The sequence below is a fragment of the Plectropomus leopardus genome, chromosome 15, assembly GCF_008729295.1.
Source record: "Plectropomus leopardus isolate mb chromosome 15, YSFRI_Pleo_2.0, whole genome shotgun sequence".
NCBI classification, from domain to species: domain Eukaryota; kingdom Metazoa; phylum Chordata; class Actinopteri; order Perciformes; family Serranidae; genus Plectropomus; species Plectropomus leopardus.
In genome coordinates, this window is record NC_056477.1 from 18,113,756 (window position 1) to 18,132,969 (window position 19,214).

General features: G+C 39.9%; 1 protein-coding gene across 7 annotated transcripts in view; it reads left to right on the forward strand.

Annotated features, from left to right (window-relative positions):
* Window positions 1-19,214, forward strand: part of adgrb3 (adhesion G protein-coupled receptor B3) — a 137,211-nt gene that overhangs the window by 66,037 nt on the left and 51,960 nt on the right. For 6 of the 7 annotated variants that reach the window (XM_042502380.1, XM_042502383.1, XM_042502385.1 and 3 more), the window contains exons 7-12: window positions 2,138-2,302; window positions 2,864-2,965; window positions 10,864-10,970; window positions 12,181-12,375; window positions 15,262-15,330; window positions 18,935-19,043. In XM_042502380.1, coding sequence (XP_042358314.1) covers window positions 2,138-2,302; window positions 2,864-2,965; window positions 10,864-10,970; window positions 12,181-12,375; window positions 15,262-15,330; window positions 18,935-19,043 — 747 coding nt within the window. The remainder of the gene's footprint in view (window positions 1-2,137; window positions 2,303-2,863; window positions 2,966-10,863; window positions 10,971-12,180; window positions 12,376-15,261; window positions 15,331-18,934; window positions 19,044-19,214) is intronic. The other variant, XM_042502381.1, reaches the window with a different exon arrangement.

Below are 19,214 nucleotides of genomic sequence, written 5' to 3' on the forward strand. Positions count from 1 at the left end.
AAGCAGGCGATGCTGTTGTTTGCCACACAGTGAGAGGATGCATTATACAATTTATTCATTTATTGAGGCCTATCTATTTAGCAATTCTTATTTGTTTCCAAGGTGAGAGATCAAACATTAGAGTCTGAGCTTTCATTTAACAAGTCAGCACACTGTGCATGACTGCGAGAGGCCTTGCCCTTCTCCGTAAAACACAAAGAAAGAGTTCATGGCAGAAACAATTTTTGTTTTAGAAACAGTCAAATATATCTGTGAGTATGGAGAAGAAAAATAGGGAGTGCTGCACTTGGTCAAGACACTTGAAACGCAAGTAGACACTTGAAACGCAAGTAGTCGCATAAGAATTAAAAAACAATGACTGTCAAGCTTACTTAATTTAGAAGTCCGTGGTTTGGGTTGGCACTCTGAAAAGCATCTGAGGCACTCTGATTTTAAGTAAAAATCCTTTATAAATACATGGACTTAAAGACACATTGGAGGCAAGGCTGTGTTCTGCCCCAACAAAATGTAGCAAAACATGTAGCAAAACAGAAATGGTCGTGCATTCAACACCCTGTTGTGTTATGCAGGCACACTGCCTTTTAATATGGCAGGATATAATTTAGTTTAGTTAAAAAGGCTTAATTGGCATGGGAAACATATGTTTAGATTGCCAAAGCAAGTGTGAATTATAAACAAAAATGTCAGCACATTAAGTAAATATGTAAATGTATTTATATACCTGTCACTGCTGATCAGAAACACCTCTGACACACCCACCAAATGAGAGAAAACATACCTCAAGCTCTTGCACACCAAACTGTGTGTGTCATTCAAACCAGAACCAGTGACCACCGTTTGAGAGACTGAATGTGCCCCTGGTGTTCAATTTCAAATTAATTGGGAGGTCATGTGACATGGGTCACATGACATGTTACCAGCGCCCACTTGAAAAAGAAGACAGTGCAAAAAAACACAGTGCAGATTATAAAAACACATACTGTGGCTGATTCACATGTAAATTGCAGAGAACAAAATTCAGTCACAAGTAGTATGATCAAACTGACAATCACAAGGAACAAGAGATGAAATAAGAATTGATAAATACTGTGACAAACTTGTTGATGAAATGGCAAAAAGAAAAAATATCGAAAATTGAAAAATGACATTAAAGGAAAATCAGACAAATAAAGTATGCACGATTGTGTGGATGGTCAGTTTCCTCACAAGGCCTATAAAGCCTTCTAGGGAGTGATAATGCTTAACCAAAGCAAAATATATCCGGGGTAATTTAGTGTGCTGAAATGCAACAGGCACTCTTTGAAGAAATCACATAAAGCAGAAAAAAACATGACTAAAAACTATTATAAAAGCCTGTGCAGAATTTGAGTCAGTGTCATGTGTTTTGACATAGAATTTCTCCAGGACTGCTGGCACAATGAGCTCTTTGAAACACACGAGCATGCATCTGTCTGAGGAATCAGCTGCTCTGATGTGGAGCAGAGGCTTCAGTATCTACTGGGATTTGATCAATGTCTTGCGGGTACTTTTTACGCAAACAGGTCACAATGGTTTCTGATTTTTTTTCTTTTTTTCGGAAGCAGTCCTGACAGAGGTTAGTTGTAGGACACGAAATAGCCCCACACGTGTGAAGGAAGGGGTAATCGGAGGTTAAAGTGAGAGTGGAGTGTGTTTCCTGCTCACACAGTGTTGTACCTTTCAGCCCAGACAAGGGCATGTGATTTACTACATTGCTGAAGGGGAGCATCTGTTTTTTTGTCTAATGCACAATTTAACAGTGTTCATTACAAGGACATAAAACATGCTGCTGGTTTTGGAAACTTCAGCATAAATGCCTTTTAATATTGGTAAAGTGAGCCAACTAATCACCACTCACAAAGCTGCTTCTTTAGCTGTAAAACACACATTCTCATAATTATTCAATGTGATCTTGTTCATTTTTTGGAATATTATCAACAAACAGCATCTAAAATCGAAATGCATGAGTGCAAAAGAAATAAAATAAATCAAAAGACAATACAATAAAAGCTTCAATGGCATATAATAAAATTCACATGGTGATGTATCATTTTAATTTGTGTTCTGTTGGTTTTTATAATCTAGTATTTGTTTCTAACCAAATATGGTTCTGTTTTAGCAAACGGCCAGTGGAATCCATGGGGTCCGTGGAGCGGCTGCTCTAAGTCCTGCGACGGCGGATGGCAGAGGCGAGCCCGGGTGTGTCAGGGGGCAGCGGTGACTGGGCAGCAGTGTGATGGAAGCGGAGAGGAAGTCAGAAAGTGCAGTGACCAACGCTGTCCAGGTGAGCCAAAGGATAATAGGACTTAAATCTGAATGAAAGTAAAGAGATGATTATCTCTGCAGAGTGGATGACATATTACATAAGAATAACAGAAGCTGAAGAGGAAATGCAGATAAGCGGATGCAGAGGAGGGATGAGCGAGTATGAATATGTTCCAATAAATGAAGTCATTGAAATACTGTGGAGATACTGAGTAATGCAAGAATCATCAAAGCTTATTGTGGGATTTTCAAAATCTCTTTTTTGAAGTGGAATCTTTAACATAAAGTCATACTCCATTCTCTAAAGTAAAGCAAGCAGTGTGCCATAAAAAACATTTACCTTTTTCATTATCATTATAATTATGTGGCATCTACACACAAAAATTATGAATATAGAAGTGGGTACATATTTTCATAATCTGTAAATGGCATGCTCATGTTTACCAACAGTATTCGGCTTTGATCTCCTATATTTCCATACCTCCTTGTCTGTAACATGAAGAAATCGTTGCATCATATTGGAAATCTTGAAAAGCTCTTTGTGTCCATGTAGTCACACATGTACCACTTTGTTTTTCAGCGCCGTATGAGATTTGTCCCGAGGACTATGCAGTGTCGATGGTGTGGAGACGGACACCTTCGGGAGAACTGGCCTTTAATAGATGTCCGCCCAATGCCACAGGTTAGAACATGAGCAATATCTTTCATTTCTTAACTCATCTTTTGTTATCACTGCCCTATTTTCTAAATGGTACATTGTGCACTGAACTCACTGATTAATTTGAGCTTGTGTACCTGTATTATTTTTGACCTTCTCCCTCCCCTTAAGGACAATAAAAAATTAAAAAGAGTGAACCTCTCATTAAAATTTGTGATTCATTCACAAAAATTTGATCTTTTTTCAAGAAACGGCTGTTTCAGTCTCTTTGATTTGCCAACAAATGCAACTGTCACTTTACAGTGGTAGTTACCCTGCAATTTTACACTTATGTTTTACTTTAAGTGTTTGAATGAGACTTTCCTCTCCGAAAAAACAACCCATTGGTGCAAGCAGCTTATGACAACTCATGTCTGCGTTTACCACTATGTGGTGACCTCTTGTGGCTGTAGTTATTATGACAGGAGCAAAGGAGGATGTAATCAGACGTTGTGTGAAGAGTGAAAAAGTCTACGTAGGGAGCAGATCGGGGTAAATGGATGGTTCAAACAAACAAAGGACTTGGACCCAGGAGACTGCTGTCCGCGTCCTATGTGAGACCAAAATTTAACAATATTATTCAACATTTACCATTTTAACTTATGTACGTAAGTTAACTAATGAATTGTGCTTAAGTTATGTAGTTTACATAAGTTACCTTACATGTGTAACTTAAATTACGTAACAAACATACTTAGTTTAACCCGAACCTTCCCTGCTTTCCGAACAAGCGACAACCTCCAGAGCTGAAAAATGAAGCCAGAATTTGCAGTTCTTTGAATGGCCACTTGAGGCTAGCACCAGAAACCAGTCAGTTCCTATGCTGTCTGTTGAGAGTGTCCTCCGCTTCTCACTCACATCCATTCCTTGCTGTATGCAGTTTTAACTTTTAAGTCTTAACTGCACAGACTGCAGATTGTTTGTGACTGAATGATTGATTGATTGATTATAGTCAGTGCAGCTTCTGTCAGCTTTCAGTGAGCTGTCATCTGTCTGCGGCTCAGTCGATGTAACGTATCTTCCATTGCACAGAGGATTGTGGGTCAGAGAAGCCACAAAAGCATGCTCACTAACATTCTGCAAAATGTGACAGAATGCAGTAGGACATCATGGTATTTTTGGCACACTGCATTTGACATGCTATGTTTTTCTGGTACACTAAACAGTATGATAGTGTGCATGATCTCTTCCTAAACCCAACCAAACGGCAACCGTTTCACAACATTAACCACGGTTTTAAAACTGCCACTGTCAGGGGTGCTTAATTAGAAAATGCTCCTGTGGTTGTATTAAAGGGTAGGAACAAACAATGTATGTGGCTGTATGAGTTAGAGGACTTGTTGGTTTGAATACACCCCACATGGGTACTTATTATTATTCTACATTATTGCCATATTTCTGCCACCACATTAAGCTGTTCTTTTGTACAGAGGTTATCAACAAACTTTTTAATTATTTAAGTCGCCTGCCTAATCTTTGTATGTTGTTTAAAATCACCAAAACATCCTGATAATAAAACTATATCTTGTGCCAAAGCTGTGTTTCTCCATCTGAAGAGAAGGCACACATCCCTTTATCCCATTTCCACATGCAGCGATGTAACTCATGGGTACACCCGTCAGTACACAGCATGTGCAGTGAGTGGATGGCAAAAAATGGTAACTGTGATTCTGAGAGCATTGTTGAAGAAAAGCGCACGGACTGCTTTCAGACATTAAGCAGAAGCTTTAATATGTGCACGGAGGGAAGAGCATTAGAGCAGAGGATGTGAGTTCTCCAACAGGGTGAGACTAACACTGGGGCTCTTGAAAAGACGAGAAACGGGGGGAGAAAGATTGGAGAGGATAAAAAGGGATGCAACCTCTGTTAAAGCTGCTATGATACTGGTTTCTTCTGTTCTTGTTGAAGGTCAGTTTGCTAACAAACAGACGCCAGGCAATGAGGCGCTGCTGGGTGCTAAAGTTACAGGTTGGTTTGACATGGCGAGCTGTTGTAAAAATTTAAACAGTCTGTGGTGTTCTGAATTGACATTTCTCCCACAACCATAAAATAGCTAACTGGCGAACTAGATGTAGCAGCAAACACGCTGTCATTCACAGATGGCTTACCTGCGGCAAAGTTACGCAGAGTAGAGATTTACTAGCATGACATTAGCTTTCCGGCTTGACATTAGTTTTATGGCTAATAACTGTTTGGCACTGTGAAGCTATTTCCAGCTCACAGTGAGGGCTTTTTTTTCCTCCCTCTCTGTAAGATGTTGTTGGAAATTTTAACACCTTTGCTGATTAAGAATTTCATGTGCACCAAGAGGTGTTTTTATGTGCAAGATCAGGTCAGTCAGTCAGTCAGGGTGAGACATTTGGCGCCTTTATACAGCCAAACTAATTAGTGTTCTTTACTGAACAGTATCATATTAATGAGTCACAGTAATTATATTTAAAACAAAGGTTGTTGTGAACCGTGGACATTAATGATTCATTTTTTCCCATATGTATATCTCATCTGAATTTGGGTGCTTTTGCACTGGTTGCACTAACTGCTGTAATACAAAAATCAGTGCTATTATTGCAGTCTTTGCACTGATATTTTTTATGAAAAAAAAAATGTATCATTGATTTACAGTTGCTCTTTCACAATGTGAGTTAATTGGAAAAAAAATATTTTTGGGACCTATGGCATCACGTGACAGACCTGGTGTTGGTGGAATTTCACTTTCGACCACTGTGTAAAATTAGCTTCCTGGTGGCTTGAATTTTGTGCAGCGGGAGGAACTGGAGACCTGTTGTCCATCTTTATATACACTCTTTGGTCTGTATGCACAGGATATATTCACAACAATTGTACACAGAGTGCCACATCACAAGTTCAATGATGAAAGGGTAAAATAACACATATTTTACATTTAAGCATAGTGCATCCCCCTGTCAAAGTCACTACTGACCACCAGGAAAAAGAATATGATAGACAACAGTTCAGATCAGGTCAAGTTTATCTGTAAAACCATTAATCACAGTTCCAGTGTCAGCAGCGTTCATAAAAAAAGCCCACATTATGAACCTATAAATGAAACCAACAACTCCCAACCTCTGACCTGTAATCAGATCAAGGTCAAACTCACAAAGCCCTTAATGAGAAAAAAGAAACCGAAGAGGCTCACAGACAGACCTCCTCCCTCCTCCCTCCTGGACAGTCAGACATGTAATGGCTGCTGAGAGCGGGTAAACACAGATGAAATATTGATCAGCAAAGGCAACATAACAAAATGTGTGACATGAATGCAGCAAGACTGCTTGGGTGAAGCGTCAAAATGTGTTAGGGGGGGCATCAGCGCCTACTCAGCCATAGTCACTGTCGTCATCAAGGTCATCATAAGAACAGCACCCGGTGCAGGGGCGTCAGCACCGCCTCGGTCATCGTGGATGACAACTGCCACCAGAGGCGAGAAGGGAGTAAAAGTCGAGAGCATATACACGCACACGCAGCAGATGAGGTTGTTCGCTTTGTATCAGTTGAACAAAAGTTCATACATTGGTGAATACATAAAGTACATTTACAACAGCCTTTTGTCAAGGCCACAGCAAAATGAAAGCAGAACAAAAAAGAAGAAAAATTCTGATAATGTATTTCTTTCATGCTGCACAGAATTATGAGAATGTATTTTGCTCACGCCATCTTTCCTTTGCTATTATTTTTTGTAGAGCCGTACATTATAAAATAGAAGTGTATAACTAATATGTTTTTATATTTGATAGATATTAAATTTGCTGAGAGTTCTAAAAGAAATGCAATCTAGGACTACAGTACTCTATTCCTTCTTTTTTAGGCTTTATACTTTTCACAGGGTTCCTGCATTCATGGAAAACCTGGAAAAGTCACTGGATTTCTCAATCTGGGAAAATCATAGAATTAGTCATAAAAATGAGTAATTAGTAAAATACTTGAAGAATTTGGATACTTGAAGAATTTTCTCCTGGAGTTCTGTCTCTCCCTCCATGTTTGCAGCTAGCTGTAATTATGTTTGAATAAAGTCGGAATCTGGTATGTGTAAAATAGAGAAAAATCATATTGTGACAGTGTAATTTATGTGGTAGTGTCATGAATTCAAATTTTTACATAACAATAGTTTAGTAAATTGTACAGCATTTTTGAGATAGAGCAATGGTGTTATACAGTGTCAATGGATTTAGAAATTTTATTTTGGGTCCTTGAAAAGTCATGGAAAAATTTTGAATTTTTTTCCATGAAAATGTGGAAGAACCCTGATTTTATTTTTTCCACTGACACCTGCAGTTGCTAGTTACTCTGTAGAGACATTGCGTGTAAGTGTTATTGTGCTCTTATTTATGTGCCTGTCTCATGAGAGCCCCAAATCTCAATTATCAATTAAAGTTCGAGTCACCCAACTGCGAGAGCGAGCAATTAAAGCAACACAACCACAAGCTATTAAACAAACTCCTCACAGGTTAATGCGGAGAAAAATGATCACATACTTAAACACAAGAGGCACAGGAACTGGGGTTGCAACTAAGGATTACTTTCATTGTCAATCTGTTGGCTATTTTTTTGTTTAATTGATTAATTGTTTGAGCTATGAAATGTGAGAAAATGGTGAAAAATGTCAACCAATGTCTGCTTAAGCCCAAGATGAATGTGATGTTTTGTCCACAACCCAAAGATATTCAGTGGAGTAAAGAAACCAGAATATATTCACATTTAAGAAGCTGTAATCAGGAAATTTCTTTTTTTTTTCTTTCAAATTACTCAAACCACTTAATTGATTAACAACTTAGTTGATGATTATCTGAACTGTTTACAAGTTTTTGCGAATAACTGCAGCTGTAGAATGAATGAAGCAATTCTGTTTGTATCTGTGAAGTCCATTGATTGCCTTTATACGATTGGTTATAGATGTGTGAATGCAAGTTTCCTTTCACTAAAGGAAGGGATTTTAGTTGTTTTTCCACCACGAGATGATATTCAACACATTAAATCTGTAAAAATCCCTCTCAGAGAGCATTTTTAGACTCGTCTTATCCGTAACGCCTCAGTCAGTAAACACTGTTTTAGCCTCCCGTCTTGAGGATTGTTTGAATAAAAACTCATATTTAATAGCAATAGAGTTGAGGATGCTGTAAAAAGCGGACAGCGACAGGTCAATGCCTTGGAGGAGTGCAGCCTTGGTTTTTCATCAGGCACATCTCCACTGAGCAATATTTCATACTCAACCTACTCTACATACATCACTGGTGATGCAAGGACAGATGACAGATTGGTGCAGAATCACAGTGAAATCACGTTGCTCTCCACTGACCTTGTTTGATCCTGTCACCCACATGGATCCAAGCCAGTTTGAAATATCTGAAAAATATGTTTTTACCAAATACAAAAGTAAAGTATAGTAGTTCAAGCCATAAAATACAACTGTACTCTCTTGGTTTTGAGTAAAGGTAAAGCTTCTTTTTTTTCTGTTGCTCATCCCCACCTCAGCAATGCATATCCTGAGTTTTTAAGAATTTCACCAAGTGTACTATAACGTTTTATTTTATACAGGTCATAAACCACAACCGTGATTTTCTTTTCTAAAACCACTTTTTTCTCTGCAGAAGTGTTTCTGTAAACAAACAAACAAAAAAACACTCCATGAAGTCCAGGCACTCACTTTAAAAAGATTTTGGATTGGGTAATTTATATATTTCTGTGCAACTGAATTCACAATATAAAACTAAAATGAAAGCAGGTCATCAAACATTTTTTTAAAGTTTTTGATAGAGAGAGAGAGAGAGAGAGAGAGAGAGAGAGAATGACATGCAGCTGAGGGCCCATGCCGCAGGCGTACCCTATGACGTGTGTGTGTTGCCTGGGGGTGTCTGGTGTGTGTGCTCGCATTTGGCTAGTTATGTTAGCAATTTGCTATTTTCTGATTGAGAGAGTTTTATTTTGATAATGCATTTGGTGTAAATGCACTTCTTGTTGTTGTTGCACTTTGGATGCATTGTGTTGTTATTAATTGTGGATGTGTAGGGGCTGTCCAGTGCTGAAATCTTTCACCCTTAAAAGATGTATTTGTCATTACCTTTTAGGTCACATAGTATTATTATATTTTTGGGGCCAAAACTACATTTATATCACATGTGGTGCCATATCTGCTAATATGAATATAAAAAAAAGAGAGAGAGAGATAACTACCTAATGGAGAAACTCTGACGTCATGAAAACTATTTTCTGAGCAGTGCCACACATTGGTCAAGCTTCTCCTTTTTTACTCTGTTTATGCCGGTTTGGTTTCTGGGCACAGGTGAGGTCAGGACTCCAGAAAAACACAACGACCAAAAGCCAGACTGTAAGCAACACACATTTGAGGGGAGGCTACAAAAATCATGGTCACAGTGCTAAAAAAAACCTAAATATATGGTGAATGAGTATGAATCTGGGGTTAGCTTTCTCTTTACTCTACGTTGTTTCCAAACAGTAACCAATAATTCCTGCACTAAATACTTTTAATGCATTGTGCTGTACATATGAGCTACCAAAGTGCCTCATCAAGCATCTTTTACAAGTCTTCTGTAGCTCCTGATTCTTACTCATCTCTAAAATCACATCTGTAGTTTAAGGAAGTTGACCTTCTCTGCTCGATTACTTTGTGCCCTTTTGCCCACTCCCACTTAATGTACACAGTTTTTCTCAGTTTACAATGACCTTTAGGGATGTCAGAGCCAAAAGTGAAGTGAATCCCTAATTTTCAAGTAGCAAGCCATCATAAAATACACTGTTTTTTGGGGTTTTTTTGAGTGTGAGGGCCTGAGAGTCAATCAAACAACAACATGAAAATATTTAATTGTGTTCTAGTGTCTGTACTAATAGGGGTTCTGGATTATAAAAGCAAGTAAAATTGCCTAAGTGAAGTCAGTTTGGACGGAGATGGATGCTCAGTGCTGTGTAAAGCTATGGGCCTCTCCAGCTGCCCTCTGGGTTGTCTCATTGTGCTGCATGGGCACTTCACGGATTTGGTGATGTTTTGCGTGCACTCATGGCTTCAGTGCATATCACCAGGTAGTAGCTGTGGAGAGAGGTGGGCGTAGGAGGTGTGGTTTTGATCTCTCTCTGTCTGTGTGTGTTAGTGTGTGAAAGACAGAGAGAGAGAGAGAGAACAAGAGATAGCGAAGGCTTTATGTGAATGCCAGGGGAAATGTTTTGTACTGTGGGAGTTTTCCTCAGGATGTCAAGCACCTGTGCTGGAGCGGTGGGGTGATGTGTGAAGTGCACTCCACCGGGTCGACAGCGGGGAAGGTGTGATGTTGGACCCCTATGTAGGATGTGTATGGCAATGTGGGTGGATATTGGGTGGTTCTGCTATTTTGGGATCACTGTTTAAATGCCTGACAGCGATCACAGCTGAGCTGCTGCATGCTGGAATAAGCCACTGTAAGTTGTATTAACACAGCAGCACACAGTACATATATTAAAAGTCATGGGACTGTGTCTGCTGCTCATAATATAAAACCCAGTTCTGTTCAAATACTGCAGCACCCTCCTTTCCAGAAACCTCTCTTCTCTCCCTCCCTCTTTCTATAATGTGCCTCGTCTCCGCTGCAAAATTTAATGGGCGACATCAAATTTTGATGGTGAGTGATGGGCAACAGAAATGGACAAAAGAGAAAAAGATAAATCTCTCATGAAAAGAATTAACACTTCTGTCTTCCTCTCCTTTTTTGTCTCTCCCTGTCTCTCAACACCCTCCTCTTCCATCTGCCTTTCTCTTGCCTTCTCCTTTGGTCTTAATCCCACAACCCCCTCCTCTACTCTCTCTACTCTCTGCATCCTCATCTCCCCTCTCACCCCCCTTCTCCTCTCCAAATCTGTCGCTGTCTCCTTCCCCTCTACAGGCACCACCAGTCGACGCTGCTCTTTGGATCACCGCGGTATGGCCTTCTGGGAGCAGCCCAGCTATGCTCGATGCATAACAAATGAATTCAGATACTTGCAGCAATCAGTAGGTGCAAAGTCAGCTCCCTCTCACAGCCTCTGTTTCCAATGCATCATAAATTACCTCCCCGGTGTTTTCCCCCACCACCATCTCCCCCTCATTCTCATCACACTGTAGCCAAAGATTAACCACTTTGAAAAGAGAAACAAATTAAAACACTGATTTTGCCATTTTTCTGTGTAATGAATGGTCATCGTTGAGTCCTTTAAACAGTTTTAAGCATGTTGTCATCCATGTTTGTCTTGTTGCTTCACTTTTATGTTTTCCTTACTTGCATTTAACTGCAATTTAAAGAACTTACAAAACATTACAAAACATTTTTTGTATAAGACTATCAAATGACCGGATAACAAAGTTAGGAAAACTCAGTGAATGGTAATTATCTTCTTTTAAGCCCTTTAAAACCTGAGCAAATTGGCTTGATTTCTTTCATAAAAACTGAAGAGGAAATTACCCAAAAATTAGCAAGAATTTTTTCTTCCTCTTCTTTTTTCTTCTTTATCTATATATCTGCGATGGGCCAATATCAGCAAATAAAATCAATAATTTTTAATACATTTCTAAATCAACTTTTTCTTGCAATTTGCAGGACATTTCTTGACAAGTTTCTCATGGTCTTTTCCCCCAATGTTTTGAAAGAGAACAAACCTATTTGCTCAGGGTTTGAAGGTTTAAACTCTTCCTTTTTCATTCTTTTCCATTTCATGAGACACATGCACCACAAAAAGTTTTTATTAAAATATGGATCCACTTTTAAAAGCTTTATTAAATAACATTTTGCCTTTAGTCTGGAAAAACAATTGCACTTCCACTAGAATAGGTTATTTTGGTAACCCCTCCATCACTGTTAAAAATAAAATAATTCAGAAGAGCTGAGATAGCACATATAGCGCTGCACCTGTGAACGTGTATTTATGGACATAAACCCTGTGCAATGATGTGAGATGTCATTCCATAGTGCAATTTCTGCCTAAATGTGTGTCTTCTGCTCCAGTTAACTCTTTTATTCATATTGGCTCATTTCAAAACATCCGTGAGGCAGAATACATTTCGGACGGGCTTAGATATAAGTGTCACATAAAGGACCTCAGAGAGAGGAGTCTTTCTTCCTGATTTTTTGCACTCCATTTACTCTGAATGTGTAGTTTAGCGTGTAGCTTGCAAAACCTGCAAAGGACACCGATGCCCCAAGTTCTGTACTCTCCTGTTTTTGGAGGTTCAGGGGCACCTTGCAAAGGGCCAGAGGATGCTGGCAGGGGATGGGATGTCCCAGGTCACAAAAAACCTGCTGGATCTCACCCAGAGGAGAAACTTCTACGCCGGTGACCTGCTGTCTTCTGTGGAGATCCTTCGCAACGTTACAGAGACTTTTAAGAGAGCCAGCTATGAGCCGTCTTCAGATGATGTGCAAGTAAGTGGACACTGAGTTTATTTCACAACGTATATATATATATACGTTGTGAAATAAACTCAGTGTCCACTTACTTGCACATCATCTGAAGACGGCTCACTGTTGTATTGTGGCTTACAATTGTATTTCTTGTGACAAGATAATCAACTGGAGAAGAGTAATGTTTGATATTTACAAACACTGTTATATATTTGGTGGTGGAGGTAAAAATCAAAGCAGCAAAGTATCACAATATTTTGTGTGGTAATTTCATATGGATACACGTAAGCCAAATGTTGATTTTTTAGATATAAATTGTTATATTGCAAATACAAATTACATTTTTGGTATCCTGCTGGAATAATTAAGTCATTTGTTCACTCACTCCACTAGAGTTTCATGACCAGACTGAAAACTTTTAGCTTTTTAAGACCCTTTCCCAAAAAAAACCCAAAACAAACAATAACACCAGCTAACATCTGGCTGTTGTGTACAAAGGGAAAGGTTACAATCAGCATTCAAACACAAGTCAAATGACTCTGCATTGGTCGCAGGTATTTATTGGCTGGAAATACCACATCCATGTCAATGCATATTAGCCCCTTTGCAGGCCAGATGCACCAACACATAATATGTCCATCTCCTTCAGAGCAGTGCTCGAACATCATTCCAAATCAGTCTGCAACGAGTTTGAGAGACTGAATAAGTGAGAGATATAAAAAAGAAGTAACCACTGTAACATTTTCACCAGCCTCCATGCTGCTTTCTGTTGTTTGCTAACCTGTGCTCCAGCCTGTCCGTGATGTTGAGCACAAAAAGGCATATTGCCTGCTGCAGAACCATGTACATAGCTCTGGTCTCCTGGCGATGGGAATGGAGCTATCGCCTATTTTTAGTGTGTGTTAAAATAATGTGGAAAATGGGTAATAGATAAAAACAGATGTTGACAAAGTCTTTCCCTAATTTGCAGTTGAAAAAAAATTAATAAATGGCAATACATGTTATAGCAAAACTCAGCATTTAACAAAACATTTTAATCATTATATTGTACTGTGAGCTAAGCATGGTGATAACATTGTGTCAGGAACCTCTGGTGAGTCCCATCTCTGTAATATATCATAAAAAATACATTTTGTATAATGTCTGAAACAGCATTGACAAACGCGCCCCACTGCTCTATTGTATCAACAGATCTCCTCCCCGTCCTGAACTGTTTTCAACTCATCATGTTGGGGTTGACTGCAGTCTTGATCCTCTTTATGTCAATAGGATGATGGAGATTATTGCCAAAGCTCCACCTCCGACGCCAATAACATAGTTTATGTCCTCAGAGCCGTGTCATTTTCAAAGACATCCTTCTCAGGCCTCTTTGTGGTCTCTGTGCTGTCCTTTCACGCCTGTTTCACTGTGTCTGCCTCATGCTGTTTGTCAGAGTGAGCTAAATAGGAAGGAAATAAATGTATTTCTCTATCTGATGGAAACAGCAAAGCATGTTTTAAATATTGTATGTGTGCTAATGAAAAACCAAATTCTCCATTATAGTTCTTTTGGGAGTCTCTAATCTTTCTTTGTTACTGTATCAAGCTTGTTTTGTTGCTGTTCCTCTGCATAGAGACGTCAATAACAGCGCCAGAAAATTAGAGAAGTATGAGTCCTGCCCGTCAGTCATTTTCTGCAATTATTTTTATTTTAATAATGTGAAAGTTCAGTTAGTCAGTCCAATAACACAGGGATTTTTCCACAAAATACTCATAATGCTTGGTGTTATGCTATCTGCCAGTTGTAAGAGTGGATGTGGGAAAAATATGAAATAAAATTGCATAAAGAAAGAAAAAAACCAACAACCAAGTATTGTCAAGACCAGTTATTCTAGACACACATCAGTATTTGAGCATCTTTTGAATGTGATCGGACTTAATTGGCACACAGCTTGCACTACAGGTTAAGATGAAGGTAATTAAATCACCAAAATGTTGAACTCACTGAATTATGCACGTCCAAAGCGCAGTGGTATTTGGACTACAAAATGTCAGGGATGCTCTTTTCCCTTTTTCCGCTGCTTTTCAGCACATTTATCAACAGTTTCCACTGGATGTAAGAAGTGTGGTCTGCTGCTAATATTCTGCAGAAATAAAACCCAAATGTGCTGGCCATGGATGGACAAACATAGAGCCCATTCACCCATTTTCCCACCGTAGAAAATCTATGAGATGAGGAAAGCATCCTGTCTCTGGTTATTATGAGAGCTCTATAGTGTGTGTGGGCTGACAGGAGAGCAGTCAGCCAGCCCACCCCCTCCGTGTGTCTCTGAGCTAATGCAGTGTTAAAGTGGGCACATTACCACCAGAGGGAGCATAAGCATTCAAGTAGAAAACAAGATAGCCTGTGTCAAGAGAGAGAGCCACTCCCTCAGGCACATTGTAGACCAGACAAAATAACAAGGCTAAAGATCAGACAGGGGTCCTATTACTACTGCAGGCATGCACCCCAAGCAGCCCCTGTTGCAGAAGAAGACAATCCACACAGCTGCTCAAATATTCCCTTTCATCTCTCTTTCTGATTGCAGCTTGTGCTCCTCTTCGCTAGCATCAAGTGTTTGCTGCAAGGGGTGGGGGGGTGGGGGGGTTTAAGGTGTATTTTTGTCAGAGCTGATCCCCCAAATTCCATCTCTGATGAAACCATCATGGTTCCAGTGTCAAATTTCCTAGTGCCATTGAGCTCCTCAGGGACCATCTCTATTCCCTTATAGATATACCCACGATGAGGGATGTCAGTTTATTATCCATAACAGTCCCCTTTGAATGCACAGTGTTTATGTGTCATGATTTTAAGAAGCATCTTGCTGCAGTGCCTGTAATACTTCTGTGTGGGTGTGTTACGTATTTCTCCCTTTCATCATCTTCACAGAACTTCTTTCAAATCATCAGCAACCTCTTGGAGGAGGAAAATAAGGAGAAATGGGAGGACGCGCAAAAGGTAAGGATGTTGCTGTACTCTATAAGTAAATAATTCAGTTTGCTGTGTGAATTTTTGGAGAAATCCACTGAGAGCTTTTTTACAGTCGCTCAATCCGAATGGCAGAGATAAGAAAAAAGCCTGGCTGGTGTTGAGAAGGTGTTGTACTTACACATATCATTGTGAGAGGTCATTTCAGCAGGTGTGACATCTGGCCTCATTTGAAAAGCTAATTCCTCAGAGCTCCACTTGGTGGCAGCAGTACAGCCACAGAGACTGTCCAAGCATTAACACTGCAGGACTCACTCACTCCTGCACACATTGTTTCATACAGCTGATACAGATCACAGCAACCGGTGTGATTATACCATTACTTCAACTGAATTTCATCATAGAAATAAACAGTTTTGACCTTTTAATTGCTTGCTGATAATATTCTAATTCCCTGTCTGCCTTTGTTTGACATTGTACGGCAGCTCCATCATATGGAGAACAATACAATGAAAAAAAAAGTCTCAATATTCAATATAGAGACTGCAGCGCTGCAGTAATGTACTGTAGATCAAAATATGAGTACACACTCTCTACACTGTCTTTATCCATGGAGACTGGCTTCTGGCTACGTCCTCTGTTGGACACATCTTTCAGCTTGAGAGGTGGCAACTGTCGTTTTCAAAACTGCCACTGGTGTCTGAGACAACCTGAACCCTGAAATCACGCACATCCAGACTCTGACAGAGATACCATCTGTGATGTCTGCAGAGGGCATCTGCTCCATTGTCACCTTCACTGCAAAATTGACTTAAATTGGGTATCACCTGCGTTGACACATGACTGAGGGGGTGTCTTAAAATCAGTCAGATCTCTTATTTTGTCTATGTTTCTCCATGCCTGACTTCAACAAAGATGGTACGGGAATGCAAGCAATTCAAACTCTGCCAGGGAGTGCCAGTCCTGGCTGTCTCTACAGGCAGTAATTAGGTGTTTACTCGCTGCAGCTTTAGTTTGGCAGGCCCTAAAGGTAGGGTTGATGGTGAGAAGAGCTCACAAATGAGCAGTCAGTAATAGTGTGTCACAGATGGAGACAGATAGATCAGAGGAAATATAGGAATCGGATAAGTTGTCTCTGTGATTGAACACCAAGAAGTGATATGTGTTAATTATTTCGGTAGTTATTAATGTGCCTTTCCAAGGGTTTGGTTTCGGCAGTCCACTAAGGGGGACATTGGCTAAGCGTCATCGTCTGATTTTCAACAGACGACACTCTGGCTTTACAGTTACCAATTTTCCTCACTTGCTGGCTTTTCTTGCATTAATGAGCTCCACGGCACCCACACACTGCGCACTGTGGACATTCAAAACACTCACATGAAACACCTCACAATGAGGTCTCACTGGCTGTAGAGTTGGCTCGGCATAGAGATCACTATATATTCACCTCCTGTCACTGTTACCATGGCGAGGAAAGGAAGAGCTCTGTCTACCGAACTCTCCGCTGCAGCCATTTCCCTGCGCTGCCTTCACATCTCACCGTTGCCATGGAGACGAGCAGAATGAGCATGACTGCACTGTGCGTCAGACATGCCGGAAGGGGCGACGTGATGTGCTTTTCTCCCCCACTATGGCTTTCACTCTGCTGTGTCAGAGGCTCTCAACTTCAGCATCACTGATCCGCTTGCCTGGCTTAGCAGCAGCACATGTAAAGGCATGTGCAAAACACGCCGAGCACAGAGGTGTTAGGGAGGAGGGAAATACCTGCCTCAGGTGTTTGTTGAATATCAAGAGTGAGGTGTTAATTGCTGAATGCCACTCAAAGGCCTTTCTAATTGTTTAAAATCACCACTGTGTGCTCACATTTATTAAAGAGGTATGTCACTGGTGGAAAAATGGCCTATTGATAAAACTGGGATGTTTAGGCACTAGAAAGATGCAAACAACATTTAAAATTGGTGCTACATTAGCAGAGAAAATAGAGAGAAAATATGCTTTTACTCAAGAGGTGGAAAACCTACATCTACCAGAATGCACTGTGTCGTTCCAGACCAATAAATGCTCCCAGTGGTGGGTGACGTCATTCAAACTTGTACATGTGAAGTAAGGGTGGCTGGCTTGCCGGAAAGAAACAGTTTAATTTTACAGTTAAATAGTGAGCCAAAACAAGCTTTGGAAAACAATTGAGGCAAGAAATTGGCAAAGCAGTAACAGAATTTTGGTTTATATTTATCAGCTCTGGTTAGTTTTAGTGTTTGGTGTTTGTTTCTTTGGCCTCTGTTTTCACTGTGCATGAAGCACTATCAGGCACTCGTGTCCTTTTTACAAACTCTGGCCTGTAGTCTAAGCAACAGCACAGGAGAGCCGAATGACGCAAATTGATGCAAAACATGTCATCCAGCAGAGTTTCATTGTGGAGGAAAGGAGGAACATAAAGGTGCTGGTTAGATGGAGAGAAGCATTGTTTTGATAGAGAGCTAGTTGAAAATCAGCAAAGTATCCATTTAAAGTCCCACAATAACACTTACACAACATGACACATTTTTCTGAAGGACATTTTGAAGTTTTGTCACAGCGATGTTCCGAGTAGCTAATATTTTGTGAACATGTTGAAGAAATGCTGTCATGTGTGGGAAAGCAACACAGTCAAAGGACAAAAATGATGGCCCCCAAATCAAAGCCTCCTTATTAGATCTGACATATTGCCACTAGATTGGACAGTGGTCAAATCGTTTGAAGGTCAATTATCAGATTAGTTTGCCTTTGATTTATCGGCTTGGAGGAAAGAGCCGACAGGACCAGCCGTGTCAGTGGTCCAGCCATGGAGCTGTCCTCGGTGCTGAATTCATGCCTTTGCTTTGTCTCGCTGAATGCTGCTGTCCATGAGGCTTCACATGAACCCAGGCAATCACCCTTGACTTGGCAGAGCGTTTCAGGAGAGGAGCCAAACAGCAACTGTGTGGGCAAACCCGGTGGTTATCTCTCTGATGCTGATGTCACATGGATGTGTCAATTAGGGCTGCAACTATCTAGGCCTTTTTTTTCTTTTTTTCTAGTCATTTGATCTCTAAAAGATCTCTAAAAGATGAGAAAATAATAAAGGTCTCATTACAATAATCAAGAACTCAAGGTTGCATGTCCAAATTGCTTCTTTTGTATAACTAATAGTCCAAAACATCTCATTTTTTCACATTTCACATTTAGAAGCTGCAGATATCAAATATCAGTTTTGTTTTAAAAAGATTATTGAATTATTGAAATAGTTGCTGAGTGTTCAGCTCTAGATGTTTCACACACATTTATACAGAAACAATATCAAATTATGTGCAAAAAAAATCTATTACAAAATGAAAAAAAAACAAAACTCTGTGACCCTCTGTTCATCTTTCTTTTCTATTGCAATTACTGATGCTGTAATGCTTTGCTATTTATTAAGCCATCAAAATTTTTTTATTTTGTGTTTATCTTGTGTTCAATACAACTTGTTTATAACTATCTACTTGCTGTTTATTTCTAACTTTTATTTATGTCCCTGCATTTTTATATTCTGTTTTTATTTTATCCTCCATACTCTTTTGGGTGCTACCAACCGTTGAAATTGAAAATGTCTTCTTGTCTTTTTTATCTCATTCAGATTTATCCTGGAGCAGTGGAGCTCATGCAGGTCATAGAGGAATTCATCCACATCGTTGGATTGGGCATGAAGGATTTCCACAATGCCTATTTGATGACTGGGAACTTGGGTAAGAATCAGCCCACCTATCCTCCCACTGGGTTCATGCTACGGTTTATTCCCATGCTTGACATGAACACATAATCCCTGTGCTATGCTCACTCCTTGTGTCAATTTCCCCACCACCATTAATTTAGGATAAATGGCGCGTGGTAAGGGTGGGTGAGTAAAGTGACCACAA